This window comes from Arvicola amphibius, chromosome 3 (assembly GCF_903992535.2).
Source record: "Arvicola amphibius chromosome 3, mArvAmp1.2, whole genome shotgun sequence".
Taxonomy (NCBI): Eukaryota; Metazoa; Chordata; class Mammalia; order Rodentia; family Cricetidae; genus Arvicola; species Arvicola amphibius.
The window spans coordinates 11,979,801-12,001,064 of NC_052049.1; the positions used below are offsets into that span (position 1 = coordinate 11,979,801).

The 21,264-nt window shown below is 44.9% G+C and overlaps 1 protein-coding gene across 1 annotated transcript in view; it reads right to left on the bottom strand.

Annotated features, from left to right (window-relative positions):
• Myo10 (myosin X) overlaps positions 1-21,264 on the bottom strand; it is a 201,753-nt gene that overhangs the window by 50,672 nt on the left and 129,817 nt on the right. Inside the window, exons 13-19 of the mRNA XM_038321829.2 lie at positions 21,061-21,161; positions 20,885-20,951; positions 20,270-20,362; positions 19,791-19,859; positions 18,608-18,690; positions 16,081-16,189; positions 13,983-14,063 (exon numbers count right to left, since the gene is read on the bottom strand). Of these exons, the coding sequence (XP_038177757.1) occupies positions 13,983-14,063; positions 16,081-16,189; positions 18,608-18,690; positions 19,791-19,859; positions 20,270-20,362; positions 20,885-20,951; positions 21,061-21,161 (603 nt within the window). The remainder of the gene's footprint in view (positions 1-13,982; positions 14,064-16,080; positions 16,190-18,607; positions 18,691-19,790; positions 19,860-20,269; positions 20,363-20,884; positions 20,952-21,060; positions 21,162-21,264) is intronic.

A 21,264-nucleotide genomic window follows, 5' to 3' on the forward strand; every position in this document is an offset into this window, starting at 1 on the left:
TATGGTAGGAGCAGCAGTGGGTGCATTTCCTGAACCCGAGACACAGCCATGAGACGTCCACTCTGACAACCTTCCTTCTGCTCACCTGACCCTGGACTAGCATTTCCCTCCCTCCCATCAGTGATCCACTTCACCTTACACCAAGTATGCCCCAGCTTGCATTTCGAGAACAGTTGCAGCGTCCTGGGCTGGCCTTTCCAGTTGTCTTTTCCGGGGGGGATATGCATCCCCCACAAATTCTACTTGGGGAGGTCGTGAAAGGTGTGGAAAATGAGCTGTCTTTTCCTGAACGGCCACGCAGTATCAGAGTCCCCTAGCAACACACGTGTGTCACTTTGTCCCACAGGGATGCAAAGGATGATGGAGGTTGTCAGCCTCCATGACCATCAGTGGTGACATGGAGCCGGAGCGTGGACTCAGATGCATTCACAGGCAATCCCCAGGTCCTTCCCAAAGCGGGTAAAATTCATCTTCAAACCATCAATGACAAAATGAACACTCAGACATCAGGCAGTGACCTGAGCTGGCTGCAGGCAGGTGGCATTCACCTGTAACTGTCCTCCAGGGATGTTTAGAGAATAAAGCATTTTGTCATGCTGTTGGCCATGGGCTGTCTAAAGGAAAGGTGACTTCTCACTGGGCCAACAACACAGTTAACTTGTTCTTTGAGAATTCTGAAAGCCTTTGCCATTGGCCCCACAAGATGTAGCAATACAGTCCTGGTCCAAGGGACACACACCAGTGGGACTTTGTGTAGGATAAAAGCTGAAATTCTGATGAAACCATGGAAGGTCACAAGGGTAAACAAAGTTTACAAACCCCAGTGATGTGGGGTTTTCCTCTATATGTTATGATTGTCATTAATAAATAAAGGAACTGCTTTGGGCGTATAGAAGAGCTATAGTGAAACAGAGCTAGGTGGGGAGAACTAATCTGAATGCTGGGAAAAGGAAGGGTGGAGTCTCAGAGAGACACTATGGAGCCACCCACCAGAGACAGAAGCCTCAGATTGGAACTTTAGCTGGTAAGCTGAAGCCACGTGGCCATACACAGATTAATAAAAATGGGTTAAATTCAGATATAAGAATTAGCCAATAAGAAGCTAGAGCTAATGGGCTAAGCAGTGATTTATACACAGAAATTAATACAGTTTCTGTGTGATTATTTTTGGGCTGAGCAGTCGGGAACGAACAAGCGGCTCCTTACTACACCCCAGGACACATCATATGCTGGGGAGCACCCTAAAAACTCCTCTCAGGTCTCCCCAGTTCCCCCAACATGCACTCAAAAGAGTGGTTGGTGTCTCGCCTGTGGCTTGTGTGTTTACAATGAGACCTGGACAATGATAAGAAACGACAGCAACAAAATCCCTGGGCCCCTAAACCAGCTGGGCCTCCAGGTCAGCTGCTTAAGGCCTTTTGAATATTCCCAAACCACCTGCTCAACCATTCAAACGCCCTATAGCAACATGTTGCTAACTAGAAAGAGAAGCAGGGCATGAGCAAGCCGGGGAGCGCGCTATAGAACAAGTGGCGATTGTGCTGTAGCTGCTTTTCTTAAATGAGCCACGAGAAAGGAAAAGTTTTCACCCCAAGGACGTTGGCAGAAGCTGGAGGTGATGCTGACCACGGACCGCTGCTAGCTTGTTCCAGACAGCAGGAGCGACAGGTGAGGGGAAGCCCGCTCCCTCAGGTGGCAAGGCTGCAAGCAAGGCTGGTCTAAGAGGTGGCCGGTGGCGTGGCTTTGCAGCTCCAGACCCTCTTTGTTCCTTTGATGCTCCGCCCTGAGTACTAACAGGCTGTGTTAGATGCCTGGAAATCAGAATCGAATGACATCATGGCCATGTCCAACCTGTTCTTCCACCTCCCCGGGACCTCATTTCCCTAATTTGCAAGATACCTCTGACTGAAGACTCCCAGGGCTGCAAGGGTGCACCTGGGATCCGATGGAAACCAACTAGCCTGGGCACTGCTGAAATTATGCAATGCAATCCTCGAATCAAGTGACAGACCCAAATTTCAGAATGAGCGTCAAAATAAATAAATAAATAAACAAAATGAAGCTAATTTTTCTTCTCAAACTTCCTCTGGGCACAATCAACGTAAGAGAATGATTTGTATTGGGTTGGGTTTCCTTGATCCCACGGACTTTCCTGTGGTGTAGCAAATCTTTATGGCGTTCTATGTAAATATTGCAATAACTGTATCTAAGTCTAGGCTGCCTTAAAAGAAGTCCGTATGTACAGATCTCAAAGACTTATCCTGTTCCTTTGCCTAGGCCAGGGGGTGAAATCTCAGCTATCTACGTTTATTAAGTGAAGCCATACCTCATCTCATTTTTTTTTCTTATTTAGAGCTTTAAAAACAGCCAAGGAAACAAGTTTTTTTGGTGGATTTTTCACCCATAAAGATGGGGAGCCGGGAGAAGTAGCAATGGCTATAACAGGGCCACTTCTCTTCCATTTCCTAGAGGCAGACGCTGAGACGATCCCCGGGTCGTTCCAAAGCCTGAAGTATTATTCCCTTTAAAGTGCAGTGCCGACCAGAGCGGCATCTGGCACGCGTTAATGAGCGGCTGCATCCTTTCACAGGGCTGAAACTAGGGCAGCCATTCATCCGAGAGGGTGGACAGTGCACAGCCACCGCACAATGAGAGCCCCTCAAACATTCTCAAAGTCAGAACACAGCTCACTAAAACCACACCATTTAACGTCAGGACTTACTTGACCATCTCGAAGATTCTAAATGATACAGCTTTCTATGAGTAAACACGAGGTTAAATGCGACAGCAAATTCGACAGAAAAAGTTAACGTGAGTGCCACCTCCCTAAGAGCAAATTATAATAAAATAAAAAGCAACAAGTAGTTTTAAAATCCTCATGCAGAGGTTCTACAGTAGACACTGGGGCTACAATCTGTTTCTACGAAGTGAGGTCCATGACCACTGCTGAGTCTCTGGCAAAGAACAGGCTAGACTACAACTACCCGCAACTGCCCAGCCCACCTGCTTGTCAGCAGGGACAAGCGCAGCAATCTCTGCCTTAACCTGCTGAGAAAGAAAATAGTAAGGGAGTATGAGGAGAGGAGGGGAGGAAGGGAAAGGGTGTGAAATTAAATCATGGATACATTTCACTTCAAAGAGCCAGGCTGCCCAGAACTGGAAAATCCAGGTAACTGCACCCAGAAAAGTGGACTACAAAATTAAGGCGACTGTGAAACCCAAATACGGAGCTTCAGACTGGAAAGATATGGAGGGAAGGGCAGGTACTCACCAGCCAGGAGCTTCAGGAGAGAGGAGCCTGGATCTAGACACTGGAACAGGCAGGTGGGGGCAGAGCCCAAGGCCAGGCCTCCGCCTAGAGGAGCCAGTCAAGAGCCTGGCGTGGGGGTGGGGAGGCTGGTCAGAGGGCGGGAAGGAGTGGCAGTTAGTAGCTAGCGGTGCCCCTTGCCTGGGGGTGGGGTGGAGACCAGGAAGAAGGGCAGAGCAGGAGGCAGGAAGCTTACAGAGGGTGCCACGAAAGGCTTTGATCCCACAGCCTCAGACAAGTTAAATATTCAGCGGTGAAGAGTTGCTTGCTCAAGGGGACAGCCCAGTTCAGGCCTCACCTCTTCCTTCTTGTAGTCTGTTTATCTCTATCAGGGTGTATTGATGTATGTGTGTATAACTGTATATCAAAGCAGGCAAGAAAACGGATTCAATTCAAAATTAATTTATGCCAGGTGTGGTGGTACACACCTCTATTCCCAGGCAGAGGCAGGCGGATCCTTGTGAGTTCCAGGCTAGCTCAGTCTACATACTGAGTCCCAGGGCTGCCAGACCTTATGTAGAAAGACAATCTCCAAAACCAAAACGGACCAAATACAAACAAACAAAAATTCAAACTTTAGCCTGAAAAATGACATTTTAATTTGAAGATCCCCAAATTTCATTACTTCTTGCAAATTTCTTGCTTGTGCTTTCTAAATTTCTCTAAAGCATCTGTTATAGTTTTAATCAGTTTGTAAATGTTCTTTATATAGTAAGGCCACCTATTTATTCCTTTTCCCTTCCTTCCTGTTTTTGGTTTGTTGAGACAGGTTTCTCTGTGGAGCCTGTCCAGGAACTTGCTCTGTAGACCAGGCTGGTCTCAAACTCAGAAAGATCCACCTGCCCAAGTGCTGGGATTAAAAGCAAAGCATGTGCCATCATCATCGCCCAGCGAAGGCTACCTATTTCTTGATTTGTAGGTGGCTTCAGTGAACAGGAACTCAGCTACATGTATACATATACTAATAGAGCCATAACAATATACACACTTGGATTTAGGAAAAGAAAAAAAAAGACTCTTAAGAAAACAGTATCTGCCCATGGGAATAAGACAACAGTGATGTTTGCAACAAGAGAGACAATGCAGAAACAGAAATCTTTCAAATACTGCCACTGAGGACTGGAGACACAGATCATTTAAAAAGCAAGTCCCTTCACCCCTATCGTGCAGAGAAGGTCCTGGGTTCATTCACCAGCATGCACACAACACACGCATACACACACAGCCCTTGACAGAATCCTACAGCTATAAGAATGCTTCCTAATGGCCTGGCGCTGGTGGCGCACGCCTTTAATTCCAGCACTTGGGAGACAGAGGCAGGTGGATCTCTGTGAGTCCGGGGCCATCCTGGTCTACAGAGTGAGTTCCATGACAACTAAGACTGTTACACGGACAAACCATGTCTGGAAGGATAAAGAAAATGCTTGATGACATTTTAGGTTGAAAAAAATACTTCCAAAGTTAAGATGATTCCAGTTTAGAAAAACTAAGTATAGCTGGGTATGGTGGTGCCTACCTGTCATTCCAGCTACATTGGAGGCCAAGGCTCAGGAGGACTTAGCCTACAAAGGAAGTGTAAGGTCAGCTGGGTAAGGACTCTGTCTCAAACTAGAACTATGATAAAGAGACTGGAAATGCAGGTCAGATGAACAGGGAAGACAGTCAAGGTCCTGTTTATTCCCCGGGGACAGGAGGTGGGCAGTATATATACATTTAAATATAAACGCATGGTCTTTGGATAGTGAAATTATGGGTGAATAAAGAAAAAAGTTCACCGACAACTTTCCAATATTTAGAAAAAATAAACCCGTCCTTTACACTGGCATCATGAGTGGAGGCAGAAGCTGTTTGTATGCTTCTTACCACTCTTCCTCAATGTTTGTAGTCGAGGGAAGAAGCTACCCTGAGAGTCAGGTACTCTCCCACCCCCACCACTTGACCAGAATGAGAATGGAGGCTGGGGAAGAGTGCTCTTTGCTGAGCTCAGTGAGCTGGGAAGAAGCAGAACAGTCAGGAACAGAAGTCACACACTGTGGGGGTTGCCTGTGAGCATGCTAATGTGGGGCTTTATATGCCAAGAGACCACCCCCACCCCTCAAAAAAAATCTGTCAGTGACAGCCAAGTGTCTGAGGCAGGCTCCTCATAGGAGCCAGTGAGTCTCCCATCTGATTGGATAATCTTCTGGAGGTTCAGCAGGAGGAGCTAAAGACTAGTGGAGGACAGGGGCCCAAGGAGAGGGAGCAGGGGCCCCACTTACAGCTGTGACTCCACAGGGAGCAGCAGTCACCTCCTATACAACCTTTGACCTGCCATGAGGACCATCAGAGAGACAAACACTGGTCCACTCAACAGAACAATGTGAGGGTGGTAGGAGATGGCCACACAGTGGTCCAGGTGCTTTACAGGACACCTCTCCACACAGAGGGAGGAAGGCCCCAGATAACCACAAGCCCACGAGAGGTTTTGATTATTTCTAGACCCTAGATGCCTATTTCAACAGAGAGGTAGCTGTAGCCAAGTAGGTGGCAGACCATTATTATGCATGGCTTTCAAATGTTGTCCTACTTAATATGAAAGACTACCTTCATATTGAAAACATTTAATCCCTCTCAGGACCCACTTAGCAACTGAATGGACACCAGCCTGAGCCATCCCACCCTCTCGGTGCTGGCTTCCCTCCCTAGAGTTCTTTCTTAGGGGACATTTCCCTTCGGAAAACCGAGCAAAATGTGCCTGTGTTTCCACATAGTTCTCCAGGCTGGTAGCAATATTCACATACGTGTGCGCTTTGTGTGCACGCGCGTGTGCGTGCGTGCGTATGTGTGAAAAGAGCTCACATTATCCAACAGATCAGTTAATTCACCTAACCTCACATCTCCACACTAAAAGGCAAATTTAGGAAACTTTTGTGCAGATTTCTTTGAACATTTCTACGCAGCCCATGGCACGGGAAAGCTCTAAGACGGTAGTAAGAAGCTTTTGGGGAGAAATACTTCAAATTCAAACAAAAGACACCATTACCAAGTTTCCTCTTCAATTCATTCACAATGTGTTTTTCTTTTAATTCTTGGCTTATCAAAAACAGACCACACAGTCAATGTCTCAGCTGATAAGTGGAGTAATGCCTTCATTTTTACAAAGGATTATTAATATTTCAAACCTGTACCATCCGAACCAGCACCTCCCCCATTTGTTTAGGGACCTAAAGTCTGGGGCTCAGAGAGGCGACCAAACCCCTCCTTTGGTATTTCATCCTACAGCTTCCCACAACAGCAACCATTACAAAGTAGACGAAACTTTTAGGCAGAGCCCCGAAGAAGAAAGAAAAACAGAGCAAAACAAAAGCCTACCTTGAGTTTTCTTTCCCTCCCTTCACGGTCTGTCCAAGGCGAACAGCTGCATCTCCAGAGGAAGAGCCCAAGAGCATCTGAGCTAACAGGCAATCCCTGCTCTCTGAAGCTTGCCTAGCTCCCTGCCTTTTATGTGCTGTCTTGGGCTGTGCTTGCTTAATTCATTCCTGCCTGAGTCTACTCAAAGACACCCAGCCTCTCAGGCCAGCGTGACAGGAATGGCTGATAATACTTTTGACTCGAGGCACAAACGAGCCATCATCCACACACTGACAAACACACAAATTCAAGTAAGAGTCCAAAGAGGCTAAATTTTCAAAGATTTTATAAATTTTCAAAGATTTTATGTGTATATATATATGTGTGTGTGTGTGTGTGTGTGTGTGTGTGTGTGTGTGTGTGTGTGTGTGTGTATGTATGTATGTAGAGATGCCCAAGGATGAAAACACTCAAGTATTTTAGCTGTGATCTTGGAAAACCCACCCGGAGAACAACACTCTTCACTTGAGCTGAGTTTCATTTACAGCTATTCATCCAAGTCTTTACACAAGGCAGCTGAATAGTTGCCATGACAACTTGGTAAACAGGGCTGAAGTGACCACTGAGGGGTTTACTGGATTGTTTTGTTGGGGGAGAAGAATAGTTGCTATAATGGTTTCTTTTTACCAAAATTTCCTCAAAAGGCAAAGCTGCCTTTTCACAGATCTTCTTATGAGATACTCTCTAAGCAAAAGGAAAACTCTAGAAATGTGTCCTAGCTGGGGGAAGATGGTCAAAGCCAGCCAGGAATATTGGAGGCAATCAGAAAAACAGAATTATTGAAGGTTAGTTAACGATGGGGGAGTGTACACAGAGGAAATGTAGCCACCTCTAAAGAAAGAACTCAATTCACCCAGAGTTGGTTAAAAGAGCTGACCGTCTACATAATTCTACAAAACCCCTACTTTCATTCTTCACATAATCTTAGATTCATTTGTTTGTTTGGTTGGTTGGCTTATTGAGACAGGGTTTCTCTGTGTAATAACCCTGACATTCTGAAACTCATTTTGTAGACCAGGCTGGCCTCAAACTCATGGAGATCCACCTGCTTCTGCCTCCCAAGTGATGGCATCAAAGGCATATGCCACCACCGCCCGGCTCACATAATCTTTTCTATTTAAAGTAATATCATTCTTCTTTTCTTTTTTTGGTTTTTTTTGAGACGGAGTTTCTCTGTAGCTTTGGAGCCTGTTCTAGAACTAGCTCTTGGAGACCAAGCTGGCCTCGAACTCACAAAGACCCACCTGCTTCCACCTCCCGAGTGCTGGGATTAAAGGCGTGCGCCACCACTGCCCGGCGTCATTTCATGTTTTCTTCTGCACAACAGAATGTTAACCTCTCGGCCGGGCTGTCACAAACTAATCTTACAAAATGTTTCTTGAAAAAGATATTCATTGTAATTTGAGCCAAACTTGAACATTTAACATTTTGATACATTAGTGATACTGTGAAAATCAGGATCTCCTTTTAGGGTTCTTTGTGTTTTAGACAGGGTTTCTTTGTGTAGCCTTGGTTGTCCCAGAACTGCCTGTGTAGACCAGATTGGCCTTGAACTCATAGAAACCCCCCTGCCTCTGCTGGTATTAAAGTGTGTGTGCCACCACTTTAATACCCCCTTTACGGTTCTAAGTGTTTATAGTTAAAGAATTCAAGAGTGGACTCAAATGGAAGATGGAAGACAGTGGTTACTAGCAGAGGAGATCCTGGAGCAGGCAAGGTGCGAATCTTGCTGCCTGGAGGAAGAGGAGGAGGAGAGAGCAGAGAAAGAGAATAAGCCGGCATGGGCCTTTAGAGAAAGAGTGAAGGCCAAAGCATTAGGAAAAGCATACTTAGAAAAGAGATGAGGACCAGAGGTGGTGGCGCACACCTTTAATCCCAGCACTCGGGAGGCAGAGACAGGCGGATCTCTGTGAGTTCGAGGCCAGACCGGTAGCCTAGTCTACAGAGTAAGTTCCAGGACAAGCTCCAAAGCTCCAGAGAAACCCTGTCTCGAAAGACGAGAGAGAGAGAGAGAGAGAGAGAGAGAGAGAGAGAGAGAGAGAGAGAGAGAGAGAGAGAGAGAGAGAGAGAGAGAAAAGCAAAGTAATAGTTATGATCTGAGTCACTCAGAAAAGCAGCCCGCAGTTCTCGGAGTGAGGCCGCTAGGGGGCAGGTTAAGTAGTCATCTCATTACAGGGCAAGTTTTTGCTCCCACTTCTGGTAAACCTGCCTTCCTGAAGGGTGGTCCCTTGGTCAGAGAAATTGGTCTGAATTTAATTAATTTTTTAATTAATTAATTTTAAGCATAAAACAATAAAAATCATAAATGTTGAGTAAATTCTCCACCATAAACGTAAGGCAGGCACGGACGACTTCACACGGTTCTCTGCAGCTGTTTTACATCTTTACACCCTCATAAAGCACATATAACCACCCATCTATGTAGATGTTGTCAAAACATACAGTCTAGAGGCAAGGAAGTCATTTTATCTAAGAGCCTGGAGACTGAGGGGCAGGGCATGCACTTGGGAGAGGAGTGACCTCCACTCTGAACTTTATAAAGTAAAATGGCAAAAAATTGGTGAGCAAGCATGGCGTCTGTGTGGACTGGCCAGCATCCTTGCTGATTTTGTTCAACCTGCAATGACAGAAAAATTCTGCACTTCATTCTTCCAGGACCTTAGGTTCAACAAAGTACGATAATAGATTGTGTTTGCACCAAACAAGTAATGTATAATTCCAGAAAGAGTAATTCAAATATTAAGCTCCGATGTTTAAACTTTCTGCTTAACTTTTTGCTGTGGGCGGATCTGCCATCCGTACATCCACGGAAGATATGGTTCCAGAATGCCCATACCACACAGAGATCTTGGTATCTGAGAAGGAGGCACCAACCCACAGCTGGAGGATGATTTGAGAAAGAGTCCTGGCATGACCGAAAAGCTAGCGTATCAAACCTGAGAAGGGGTCACTTGATAGAGACAGCTGAGATGAATCAACATGCTAATACGGCAAGACTCATACATATTACAGATGCCATTTCTATCTTGGCTTTTGTGAGGAGACGCGTTTTGGGAAATATATTATTAAAACTTGGATAGCAGTGCTCTGGAATCCAGGAACCCATAACGCTTCCCTCCTTAAATCTAGGTCCTCATCATACCAAACCAGTGACGGAAGATTTGAAACACGGGAGCCTGGCGTGGTGCAAGAAGCAGGCTTGGCTGATGCTGTGGGCAGTGGCCTCAGCTTCACCTTGGCTCCCTGGAGCTGCAGACTAGTTCTCACAGCAGGACGGACAGCCTCCCTGATACACATCAGTCTGTCCTTGTCTTTAATTCTGTTCAGGATAACCTCGGGCTTTTCTGAGGAATGTTAATGAAAGCCTTTCCTGATGAGATCTCACTTGCTAAAATATTGGGCAGGGAGAGATCACAGGCCTAGGATGCCCTGGGGGAGAGAGGCAGATGAGGTCCAGCAGGTTAGCCTTCAATCCAGAAGTCTCCCTGCTTTTAGGGGCAGTTTTTGGCTAGCAATTGCTATACCCTAGTATATTCCAACAGAAGGAAGCTGAAAGGGCACATCACCATCTAAATACAACCATTTAAATTCACCCGTCTTCTGTGAACTATGAATGTCTAAACTCAGCGGAGAGCTATACTCTCTCCAGGCTGTCCCAAGCCCAGCAAGGCCAGGACAGGCTGCAGACAACCTTCTATTAGGAGTGAGTTTTCAGCTTCATTGCAATTTGGCAGTAGGAAGACTCTCTCTCTCCCTCTCTCTCTCTCTCTCTCTCTCTCTCTCTCTCTCTCTCTCTCTCTCTCTCTCTCCCTCTCCCTCTCTCTCTCTCTCTCTCTCTCTCTCTCTCTTTTCTCCCCCATCCTACAAATACACAAGGGGGGAGTGAAGCAAAGGATGCAGGGGCTGGTGGGGGGAAAGGGAGAGAAAACCAACAGCAACACACACAAACACACACACACACACACACACACACACACACACGAGTTGGATGTGGGGGGAGGATCCAAAAGCATAGCAACAACAGACAAGTATACAAAAGGCACAAAGAAGCCCCAATTCTTCAGACTTGAATGACTATCCTGGGGTCTAAACAATTGGTGGCGGGAGGGAAGGCTGCTAATCCCCAGATACACTCTGTATGGCCTCACACACCTGTTCACTGTGTGACTCCCGAAAGCAGGTCCCTTCAATTCAAGTGTATTTCAGTTCTTTAGCCAGCCCCACAGACTTTGTTAGCTATTGTGGTCGTCTTTTTTGGCCACGGTACCTTTTTAAAAAAACTCTAGAATCTGTCCAAGCCATCCAACATCTCCATCCTGAGGCTATGCCAACACTTCCAGATATTTAATACACCTCCAGTTTCCCATAACGAACCCGACAGAAGAGGATGATGTGAGATGAGCCGCCTTCATCCATCCCTGGATGTGTCCTGCCAGGGACACACACGGAAGAAGGGGTGGGGGGATGCAAGAATCCCTGTGAAAAGTTCTGGATTGTCTTTAGACTAAAACCTTTTGTGAGAAATTCTAAGCGAGGGTCGGTGTGGTGTTGTATGTTTCATAGTACGCGATGGGCAGGAACAGAACAATATTCTTGACGGAACCGAATGGATGCTAATCAGGTCATCACTTGCTATCTCCATATTCTAATTAGCATTCTTGACACGCATAAGCCACACCTACAGTTTAGGTCAGGGACAAGTTAGCACTTGTGTAAAGGCCTTCGTACTCTAGGGCTTTTAAAATGGTATCGAGAGATTTCTTACAAGCTATCCCTTGGCAAGTGACTAACTAGTGTCTGCAGTAAGTCAGGAGGACACGAGGCCATGAGCCAAGGTAAACAGAGAGCCGCGTTGGATCACTTTGTAAAGTACAAAATTCCAAGTAATTTGGCACAATCAAATCTCAGCATGGAAAAATAACAAGAAAAAGGAAGTAATTCCTTCAATTCTGGCTGCAGATGGGCTTCAAGATTTATAGTATAATCTGAAGGAAAAATGAACTTTGTACCATCTAAGAACAGAAACCATCAAGGATGGAAATTTCTCAAAATGACATTTTTGTCTGAGGAAAGTCAGCATCAGGGCACATTCCCGTTTCATGGAATCTGAGATACTAATACCGATAGAACTGCCCAGGAATGTCTCATGGCTGGAAGGACACGGTTCGATTAAACTGTGGTGCACCAGGAATCCAATGGGCACCCATACTCCCAGACTCCAACTGAGAAAAAGCTGACAGGCTCAAAGGGTGAGATGTGGCATTATCAGCCCTACCGCACAGAAGGGCAGCACTGCCTAATTAGGCCACTCCTACCAGAACACACAAGAACACATCTGTGACTGTATGTGGAAACAATACAACATTAAGTCAGAGCCCAAAGTCAAACAAGGACACCGTTAGCAGCAGCTGGAAAGCTGGGAGAATAAAACCCAAGCTCTTTTTTTTTTTTAAGATTTATTTATTTATGTTATGTATATGAGTGCTCTATCTGCATGTGCACCTTTATGACAGAAGAGGGCACCAGATCCCACTATAGATGGTTGTGATTGCTGGGAACTGAACTCAGGACCTCTGAAGAGCAGTTAGTGCTCTTAACTGCTGAGCCATCTCTCCAGCCCCCAAACCCGAGTTCTAAGGGGACAAAGGCCAGGTCAGATTTCGCATCTTCATCTTTTCTATTCTTTTATGAGACAGAGTTCTAGAAATTACTGCATGGGTGTTGGGGTGAGGGGTAAGTCTCTCTCTAAAGAAGGGTTCTAAAGAGGTTTTCTTGCCAAATGAAAATTAACTCCTTAACATTTCATATGGGCTCAGGATGTAGCTCGGTTGATACAATGCTTGCCTAGCATGCACCAGTCCCTGGGGTCAATCCCTAGCATGGCATAAAACTGGATGTGATGTACACACCTGCAATTCCAGCCTTCAGGAGGCAGAGGCAGGAGGATTAGAAGTTCAAGCCCAGCCTAGGCTACATAGCGAGTTCAAAGAAAGAATGGAGTTCATGAGACTCTATCTCAAAAAACAAAACAACCCCAAACACCCACACATTTGTGACAAGTTCTCCTTTTAGTTTTGAATTCTCTTGGTGAAGAGCTTCTCTTCTTTATTTTTTTTTTGATTTATATATTTTTATTTTTATGTAAATTGGGATTTTGCCTACATGTATGTCTGTGTGATGATGCCAGAACTGGAGTTACAGCTGTGAGCTGCCATGTGGGTGCTGGAAATTGAACATGGGTCCTTCGGAAGAGCACCCAGTGCTCTTAACCACTAAGCTATCTCTCCAGCCCCAGCAGCCTCTCCTTTTTAAACTGCTTCTAATCGAGTCATGCTATTTAAAAAGATCTAGCCTTAAGTTGCCTTGTTATCAAAATACTTAGGATAGGTCTGGAGAGATAGGTCGGTGGTTAGGAGCAATTGTTGTTCTTGCAAAGGACCCATGACCTATCCCAAGCATCCATATGTTAGCCCACAACTCCAGTTCCAGGGAATCAGATGCCCTCTTCTGACCTCTGAGGTCACTGAGCAAACCTCTTTAGCACTCATGTGATGCACAGACATACACGTAGGCAAAACATCCATATACATAAAATAAGTAAGTAAGCCTATTTTTTTAATTTAAAAGATAAAAGTACTGAAAGCATTGTTGCTTAGCTTATAACCTTCTTCCAGAGTTAAACAACAAAACTAAAAAAGAAAACTTAAAACGAAACAAAAATAAAAACAAAATAGGGGCTGAGAGATGGCTCAGAGGTTAAGAGCACTGACTGCTCTTCCAGAGGTCCTGAGTTCAAGTCCCAGTCACCACATGGTGGTTCACAACCATCTGTAATAAGATCTGGTGCCCTCGTCTGGCCTGTAGGGATACATGCAGGTAGATGTTGTATACATAATAAATAAATCTTTAAAAAAAATTAGCTACAACAGAAAATATACTAAATGCTTTTTCTTTTCTGCATTTTGGAGCTGGAGCCAAGTATTTTAAACCAAATAATAAAGAAACCATGTCGGCTTTACATTGTCTCCTTTCAAAGTAGTATTCCCTAAATCTAGATGGCAGCACTCAAAAGCTGCCTCACAGGCTCAGAGGATGAAGGGTTTCCCACTTCCTGTCAGGTTACAAGAATGCCACATCTGTTTTCAACCACCTATGACGAAGGATTTTGGAGAAACCAGATCTAAGCATAAGCACTCCCAGAGGCTGCCTTGAGTAGCCCACAGGCTGGACCGCTCCAAGAGCCTGTCCTCGAGGAGAGCCCAGGCTGGTCCTTCAGAAGCCTTACCTTCTTCGTGTTGGGCTTGATGCAGCGCACAAAGAAGGGATTAGAGGAGCTTAGAGTTGCCATTAAGGAATGCAGGGAGTCCTGTCAGAGGAAGGGGACAGGTGGGTTTAGTCAGAATTAAACAAAAAAATAACAAAAACCAGAGAAATGAGAGCTTTTCATTTTAAATTACCTCACCATAACATAAAACAAGGCAAAGGATCTCCCTTAGATATTTAGAGTCTGGGCCTGACACACGCAGCTCCGACTCAAGTCCTACTTCGTTCCTCTACTTCCCCAGATTTCAGTTCCTGCCTCCATAGAAACAGCAATATGTACTTAGAGGGTGAGGCGAACACAGGCACAGTAATGGATGCAGAGTGCTTGTTTCAGCGACTGGTACAGAATAAGTATTCACCGATGGGAACTGGCATTGCCACATCTTCCCTGTGTAAAGCCTGCACTTCACACTACAGTCCCAGGGCTGTCAAGCAAGCTGAAGTGTTCTTCCCTCTGCTCAATCTCCAACAGCACAGCCCTGTGCACCCTAGAAAGCAACCTCCCAGGGCGGATTTTACCAGTGTCTCTTGACTGACAAGATGCCATGGCCCCTTGAGTCAGGGTTTTCACTTAAGGGCAAACAGATAATTAAATGAGGGGGTGGTGATCTTCATAGGCTGTACTTCCAAATGACAGAAAATGTTTACACATTCAAAATGCTAGTGCTCCTTTTTCCCTTGAATTTGGGTAAATAATTACTGTTATTTGGGCATAGAATGGTCATTATTTCCAGATATGATGCTGTATTATATATATGGGAAAACATATTTTATATATTATATAGTGCTTTATATGATAGTGCTTTCATATATACATATATGTATGTATGTATAAATGGGGAAAAACCAGACATGGGAAGAAATACGCCCTATTTTCACATGAAATGTTAAATACAATAATGATGGTTGAGGAAGACAAAATGAGCCTTCTGAAGGAGATATGCTATTCTTTTCCTTTCCATTCTTTCTTTTATATTTTTCTTTGTTTGTTTTTCAAGTCAGGGTTTCTCTGTGTAGCCCTGGCTGTCCTGGAACTTACTCTGTAAACCAGACTGGCCTTAAACTCACAGAGATCCACCTGTCTCTGCTTCTCGAGTGCTGGGCTTAAAGGTGTGCACCCCCACTGCCTGGCAAGATGTGCGTAGAATTAAATAGCTTTCCCTTAGTTAAGTAAAGACATATTTCCATGCATTGTGCAAAAGTACATATATTAGTACATTTATATGTTATATACACATATACATGCCTTTTTAAAATATTTCAATGTTCTATACACACATTTCAAATTCTCCTGTACATAGATATGTATATGCATCTCTTTTATAGATATATTAAGTGTTCCAGGTTCGTCCTGTGGTAAGCCATCAGGACAATAACCTATTAACCACGCTGTTGCAAATATTAGTGCCCAAACACTTGAGCACGGGCATGTCTACACAGTCCTTCTCAAAATAAACTGAGATCTGAAGGCATGAAATAGTTCTACTTTCTGTTGCTGTTTGTTTTTCTGGTTTTGTGGGTTTTTTTTGTTTTTTTGTTTTTTGTTTTTTTTTTTTCAAACAGGGTTTCTCTGTGTCACAGCCCTAGCAATCCTGGAACTCACTCTGTAGACCAGACTAGCCTTGAACTCATAGAGATTCACCTGCTTCTGTCCTGGGATTAAAAGTGTGTGCTAACACTACCTGGCCAAAATATTTCTACTTTAATGACATTAGTAATTATAATTATCATGCCACTAGAGGGAAAGAATAGTATAATTTAATTTATAAAATCTAAAGAAAAGTCTAAATATTCATGTGTATAAATATTCATGGTCCTTTTTTTGAGTGTTGGAAATGAAACCAAGGTCCTTTTAAGCATGATTAAAAGAACAAAAAAAGCAAAAAGCAAGTACATCCTTAAGCCCAAGATGTGTACCTGTGAAGCTCTGCCTGCCTTAAAAATGGGACAGAACAGAAACCAGGTCCAGTCTCCCCACGTCTCTCATACACCCCACTCCTGCCTCCGTTCTTTGGATCACAGAAACAACAGAATCACGCAAGCCAGTGGTGCAGACTGACCTTGAACTGTGAGCTGACGGTGGGCCGCCGGTGTTTGCTTCCGCATTTCAGGGTGTCCTGGTTGTTGCGGCTTGAGACATGTTCAAAAAGGTCATAGATGAAGTCAAACCTGTGTGAAGGACGGGCAGGACTGTGAGGTGAGTGCACACGAGTGTCAGGTGCCTGGTCAGTGTAATTACAGTGGATTTCCACAACGATAATTAACATCCTACACTGAGGCCTGACGAGCTGAAACAGCACGTGAAAGATTCAGCCAACCAGCGCCTGGTGGCTGGAGGCCGTCCTGGGAGCACCAGAGTCCTCCACCAGAGGGAGGAAATGAAAAGACAATGACCTGGGGTGGGGCGTCACCGAGGGACAGGCCTGTAAGGAGAACCCCCTAAACTCTGCTAAAGATGTAGGGGGAACAGATTCTAGGTCCTCCCATTGAAAGCAATGCCCCAAAGGCTCAAGTCCCTTATTTATGATACGGCAATGTTTACATGGAACACACACATCGTCCCAAGCACCAAGCCATGTCTAGATTGTTTACAAGGGACATTCTCCATGAGTCGGTAAAGTGCCGTTGTTTAGGGAACAATGGCGACGACAGAAGTCTGTACATCTTCAGCACAGCAAGAGGCTTTTTTCTTAATAAATATTTTCAGTCAATAGTTGGTTAATTCAATGGAGGAACTAAAAGATGCAGAGCTGTTGGGCTATGCCCCTTGTGTACTGTTGTGAAGGTCCCATCAGAGAGGTGTTGGGAGCAAGGCAGATAAAGGCTCAAATTCTGCCTCTTCTACTTCCCGGCTGTGTCACAAATGCAAGATGCTCCACCTCTCTCTAAAGGGCTCAGGTGGGAGTCATTTGTTCTCTGATACTAAAGCAAGAATAAAATGAGGAAATACAGTCCAAGGTAGAAGACCAGCGCCGGGGTCTCAGCCAGTACTGATCCCAGCTCTATGATCTTAGTCAATTTCTTAAAACACTGCCACTATTAATAAATCAAAAGACTTCCCAATAACTCGTTATATTCCGGTCACAGAGGACATTATGTGCTATAAAGCTGGAAGGTTGATGGCTTCCCTGTCACCAGGAAAGGTAGAAGAGCCATCCTGCAGGTGGCGATGGCCAAAGAGGTCAAAGGTGAAGGGTGAGAGCAAAGAGAGAGGCTCCCCCATTTTCTAAAACAAAACCCCAGGCTGCAGCAGCAAATTCACGACCCCTGTCCTAGCACCCCTTTTAACAGAAGGGCAGCGACAGCTGGTGACCCTGGTCCACTATCCAGCCTGTGAGCTAGCTTTTCACCATAACAAAACATTTCCGCTTCAAACCAGCAGGTGGCTTGGATTTAAATGTATTCACGCGACCAGTCAAGACCGCTTTGACAGGTAACATGCTGTGCATTTTCCCAGCATCTTGTATTTTCTGCAGGTCTGAAAACTCATCTACAAATAGGAATAGCTGATAAGAGTTTAAGCGGTGTGTTTTCACATGCGAACAGAAACTTGAAGATCAAAAGTTTCAGATTCGGAGATCAGCTTGGCTCTCTTCACCCTAATTCATAGCTGGCTAGGCGACAGGATGGCCACCTGGTATTTACACTCTGAGAAACAGCGTGGCTTTTTAACAATTGTCTACTTCCTTCCTTAGATATTAAAAGTTTATTTCTGTATATATTCACGCTAGATCCTCCAAAGGTTTGCAAAACCTACAAGAAAGGGCTTTGTCTCAAATTCTTTCTCTTTCACCAAGTTGCTAGACAATAGGGAATTTCCTGGCTTCATGGATACAAATAGGTTCACTGAACTAACCATTAAACTTTCTAGATGTTTGCCTTAACTCTCCATGGCGTGCACGAACAGTTCCTGAATGAATGAATGCAAGAATGTGTAATACGTTTATAATTCTGGCTGCATTAATACTTGCTTAACTTTCTTGACATCTCCCAACGAAGAGAAACAGGATCCTATAAAACCGACCTGACATTAAGACAGCTCCATGGCCGCAGTGGGGAAAGCAGGCTGGACTGGTCAGGAGCAGGTTTCTGAGTCATACGTACTTCATAGCTAAGCTCGGCCTCGCTACCAGCTCAGATACAACCCTCAGCAACTACTTACCTGCTCCCAGCCTCAGTTTCCCCTCCTGTAACAGAAATGAGGAGAGCATCTACTGCAGGGCTTTACTGTGGTGTCTCCTCATTAAGCGGTAGTCCTTGCTACTACAGTGCATCCCCTAAAGTCACTGAGGCAGTGTGACCTGGAGAAGAAGCTAAGTCAATGCTCCCACAACAGCAGCCACAAATTACTGACATTTGTTGGGTGTCGGGAGGCAGAGGTGGGCGGATCTCTGAGTTGGAGGCCAGCCTGGTCTACAGAGTGAATTCCAGGATAGGCTCCAAAGCCACAAAGGGAAACCCTGTCTCGAAAAACCAAAACCAACCAACCAACCAACCAACCAACCAACCAACCAACCAACCAACCAACCAAAACTACTGACAGCTGTACAAAAGGCAATTTGACTTCCTAGAGGAGACCCCACGTACCTGCTTTCCCTCAGCAGGTTGAGAAGGTCGTCTCTAAAGGTGTCCCTGTTCTTTTCCAGGATGCCTCGGACATCATACTGCACCTTGTTTCAAAAACAAAACAAGAGAGAGTGTCATACTCTCAATGAATTAGTTTCAAGTTACGATCAACTACTCTTACTCTTTTGGTAGAGTATGTGGCACAGACTAGACTCAAAGTCAGGATCCTCTTGAGTCCTGAGATCATGGGCAGAAGTCACCACACCTAGCTAGCAACTTCTGTAAAAGCAAGACTCATGAAAAGCAATCATTTTAACAAAGCTGTGTTTGGCTTCTCAAACAACTACTTCTTGTGAGCGCTAAGTGGGAAAATATCAATAAATACCCTGTTTTATTTGCTTGTTTGTTTCTGTTGGTCTAATGCAGCTCAGGCTCACCCCACACATTCCCCTATATGTAGAAATGACCATGGATGAAACCCCCAGAAACACAACCGTGTGCCTGGCTTGACCATTCTACACAGGTTAAGTGAAACATTAATGAAATAGGATCCTATAAAACCAGACCTGACATTAAAACAGCTCCATAACTGTGGACAGTTTGGAATGTTGTAGGTAGGGGGCCTAATTACAAATTATCACGGGCTATCTTGGCCTCTTGAATAGCCATTATCCTCCTCTGTGTGTGACTTAATGTCCTTGTGACCGACATATGGAACATTTTGGGATGCATTAATTCAACAGGTCACCAGCTCCCACCAACAGGAAAGCCCAGAACGGCATTCGTGCAGCCAAGGCCTGGAGTAGAGGCTCTCTGCTTTCTTTGCTGTTCCTACCTACCTGGCATTCCTATTAAGGTACTTAAAGAGAGTCTTGATTTATGATTTTCTCTGTTCTGTTACTACAAAATTTCATGGAACATGATGTTTGGGGTAACCTACACTGGTGTTCCCCGGTATGGTCATTCATACTTGGCTTCAGATTAAGACTTCCTCTTGCCCTTCTGAGGTGAGAGCTGTATTTTGGCATGGCTATCCCCTTTAACTTCTGATCTTCCTGCTTCCACCACCCTGAGGTTTCAGATGTGTACCACCATGCCTGGTTTATGTGGTACTGGGTATCAAACTTGGGGTTTTTCATAGTCATGGTAAGAGCAGTGGCAAGTCAGCCACATCCCAACCCTCCGCAGCATCTTAAGAAGTTACCTCTCCAGCATAGTGCTTCACTCCGAAATTGTTGACCGCAACTCGGGGCTTCACGTAAAAGTGGTTGTTCTAATGTAAAAAAACACGAAAGTCTTATTTTACTCGTTGATTTCCTTTGACATCTTGGAAAATCCACATTTAACACAACTGCAAAGCTAGCCGCATTCCATCAGAGTTTTGGCATATGGCAAGGGATGGGCTCCCAACCATTGCTCTAATGTGTTATGACGATAGCTTAAACATTCCAGTTTTCCACTTATGAAATAAACTTGGGCACATTCTGTCCAGCTTCCCCAAAGCTAACTTTTTTCCAATTAGGTGTAATAAGTACGGGAGGAGAAAAGCTTCAATTTCAGGGACATAGGACATGAGATGTGGGAGGCGTAGCAGGGCCAGCAGCCCTGGGCACCTCACTCGTCATCTTAACGCTCAGATCTGCTGCTCAGACAAACGAGAAAGGCTGGCAGGCTTTGACATACAGCGTGTTGATTGTGTAACTTCTCCAACAAGGTACTGTCTGTGGCTTGCGGAAAATGGCTCTCTTCATTGATCAAGGCAAGCAGGCCAAGTTTCTACAAGAGGAGAGACAAAGGGTGAATGAATGAAGTGTAGAATGTCTGTCTCTCAAACCACTTCAGAGATGCGACCCAGTCAGTGCTTAAAAACAGAAACATCATCGTGTTTTCTGGGGCTGAAAAATTCAGAAGGAAACACACCAAGAAAACCAAAGAAGTTCTAGTTGTCTTTGCAAAAATGGGACCCACTGAAATGCTATGGATAAACTTCCAGAACTGGCAAGCCCACCAGTGCAGTGGACAAGGATTTGCTGGCACTTAACATCTGTGAGGCCAATTCACACACACTGTTGATTCTGAAATACTGAGTTTGGTGAGACAATAGCCTGGCAGCAGCCAAGTATTTAAATCCAACCCCACGGTGCATTCGCATTCAGGTTTCCAAATGGCCCATTGTGTTCTAAACATTCACATCTTTGATGTGCGTGTTTGCACAAGCTATTTTGTTCACATAACCATGAATCACCCCAGCTGGACACCCTTGGGACTGCAACCACTCCTTCTCCAGCTACCCATTACCTTCTCAATCAAGTCGAGGCACTCTCCATTGTCTATCCAGTCAATGTCTTCCCACAGTAGCCCTTCTCTGGGAGAAAGAAGACAGAGGGCCGTGGGAAATCAAGACACACCTCACGCTAACTTAAATTACTGATCAAGACCAAACATACTTTTGAAGCAGAGTCTTGTGTGCTTACCTGCTATATTCTAGCTGCTCTAAGGAAAAAATATGCTTGTTGAAGTATTCCTGAAGCTTCTCATTTGCATAGTTGATATTGAACTGTTCAAAGTGGTTAACCTAAGGATGGGCATACAGCGAGTAAGTTCTTCGGGGCCCTCAAGGGTACACAGAAAAGCGACAGAGGGGCAAGAGAGAAGGAAGGGCTACAGAGAAAAACACC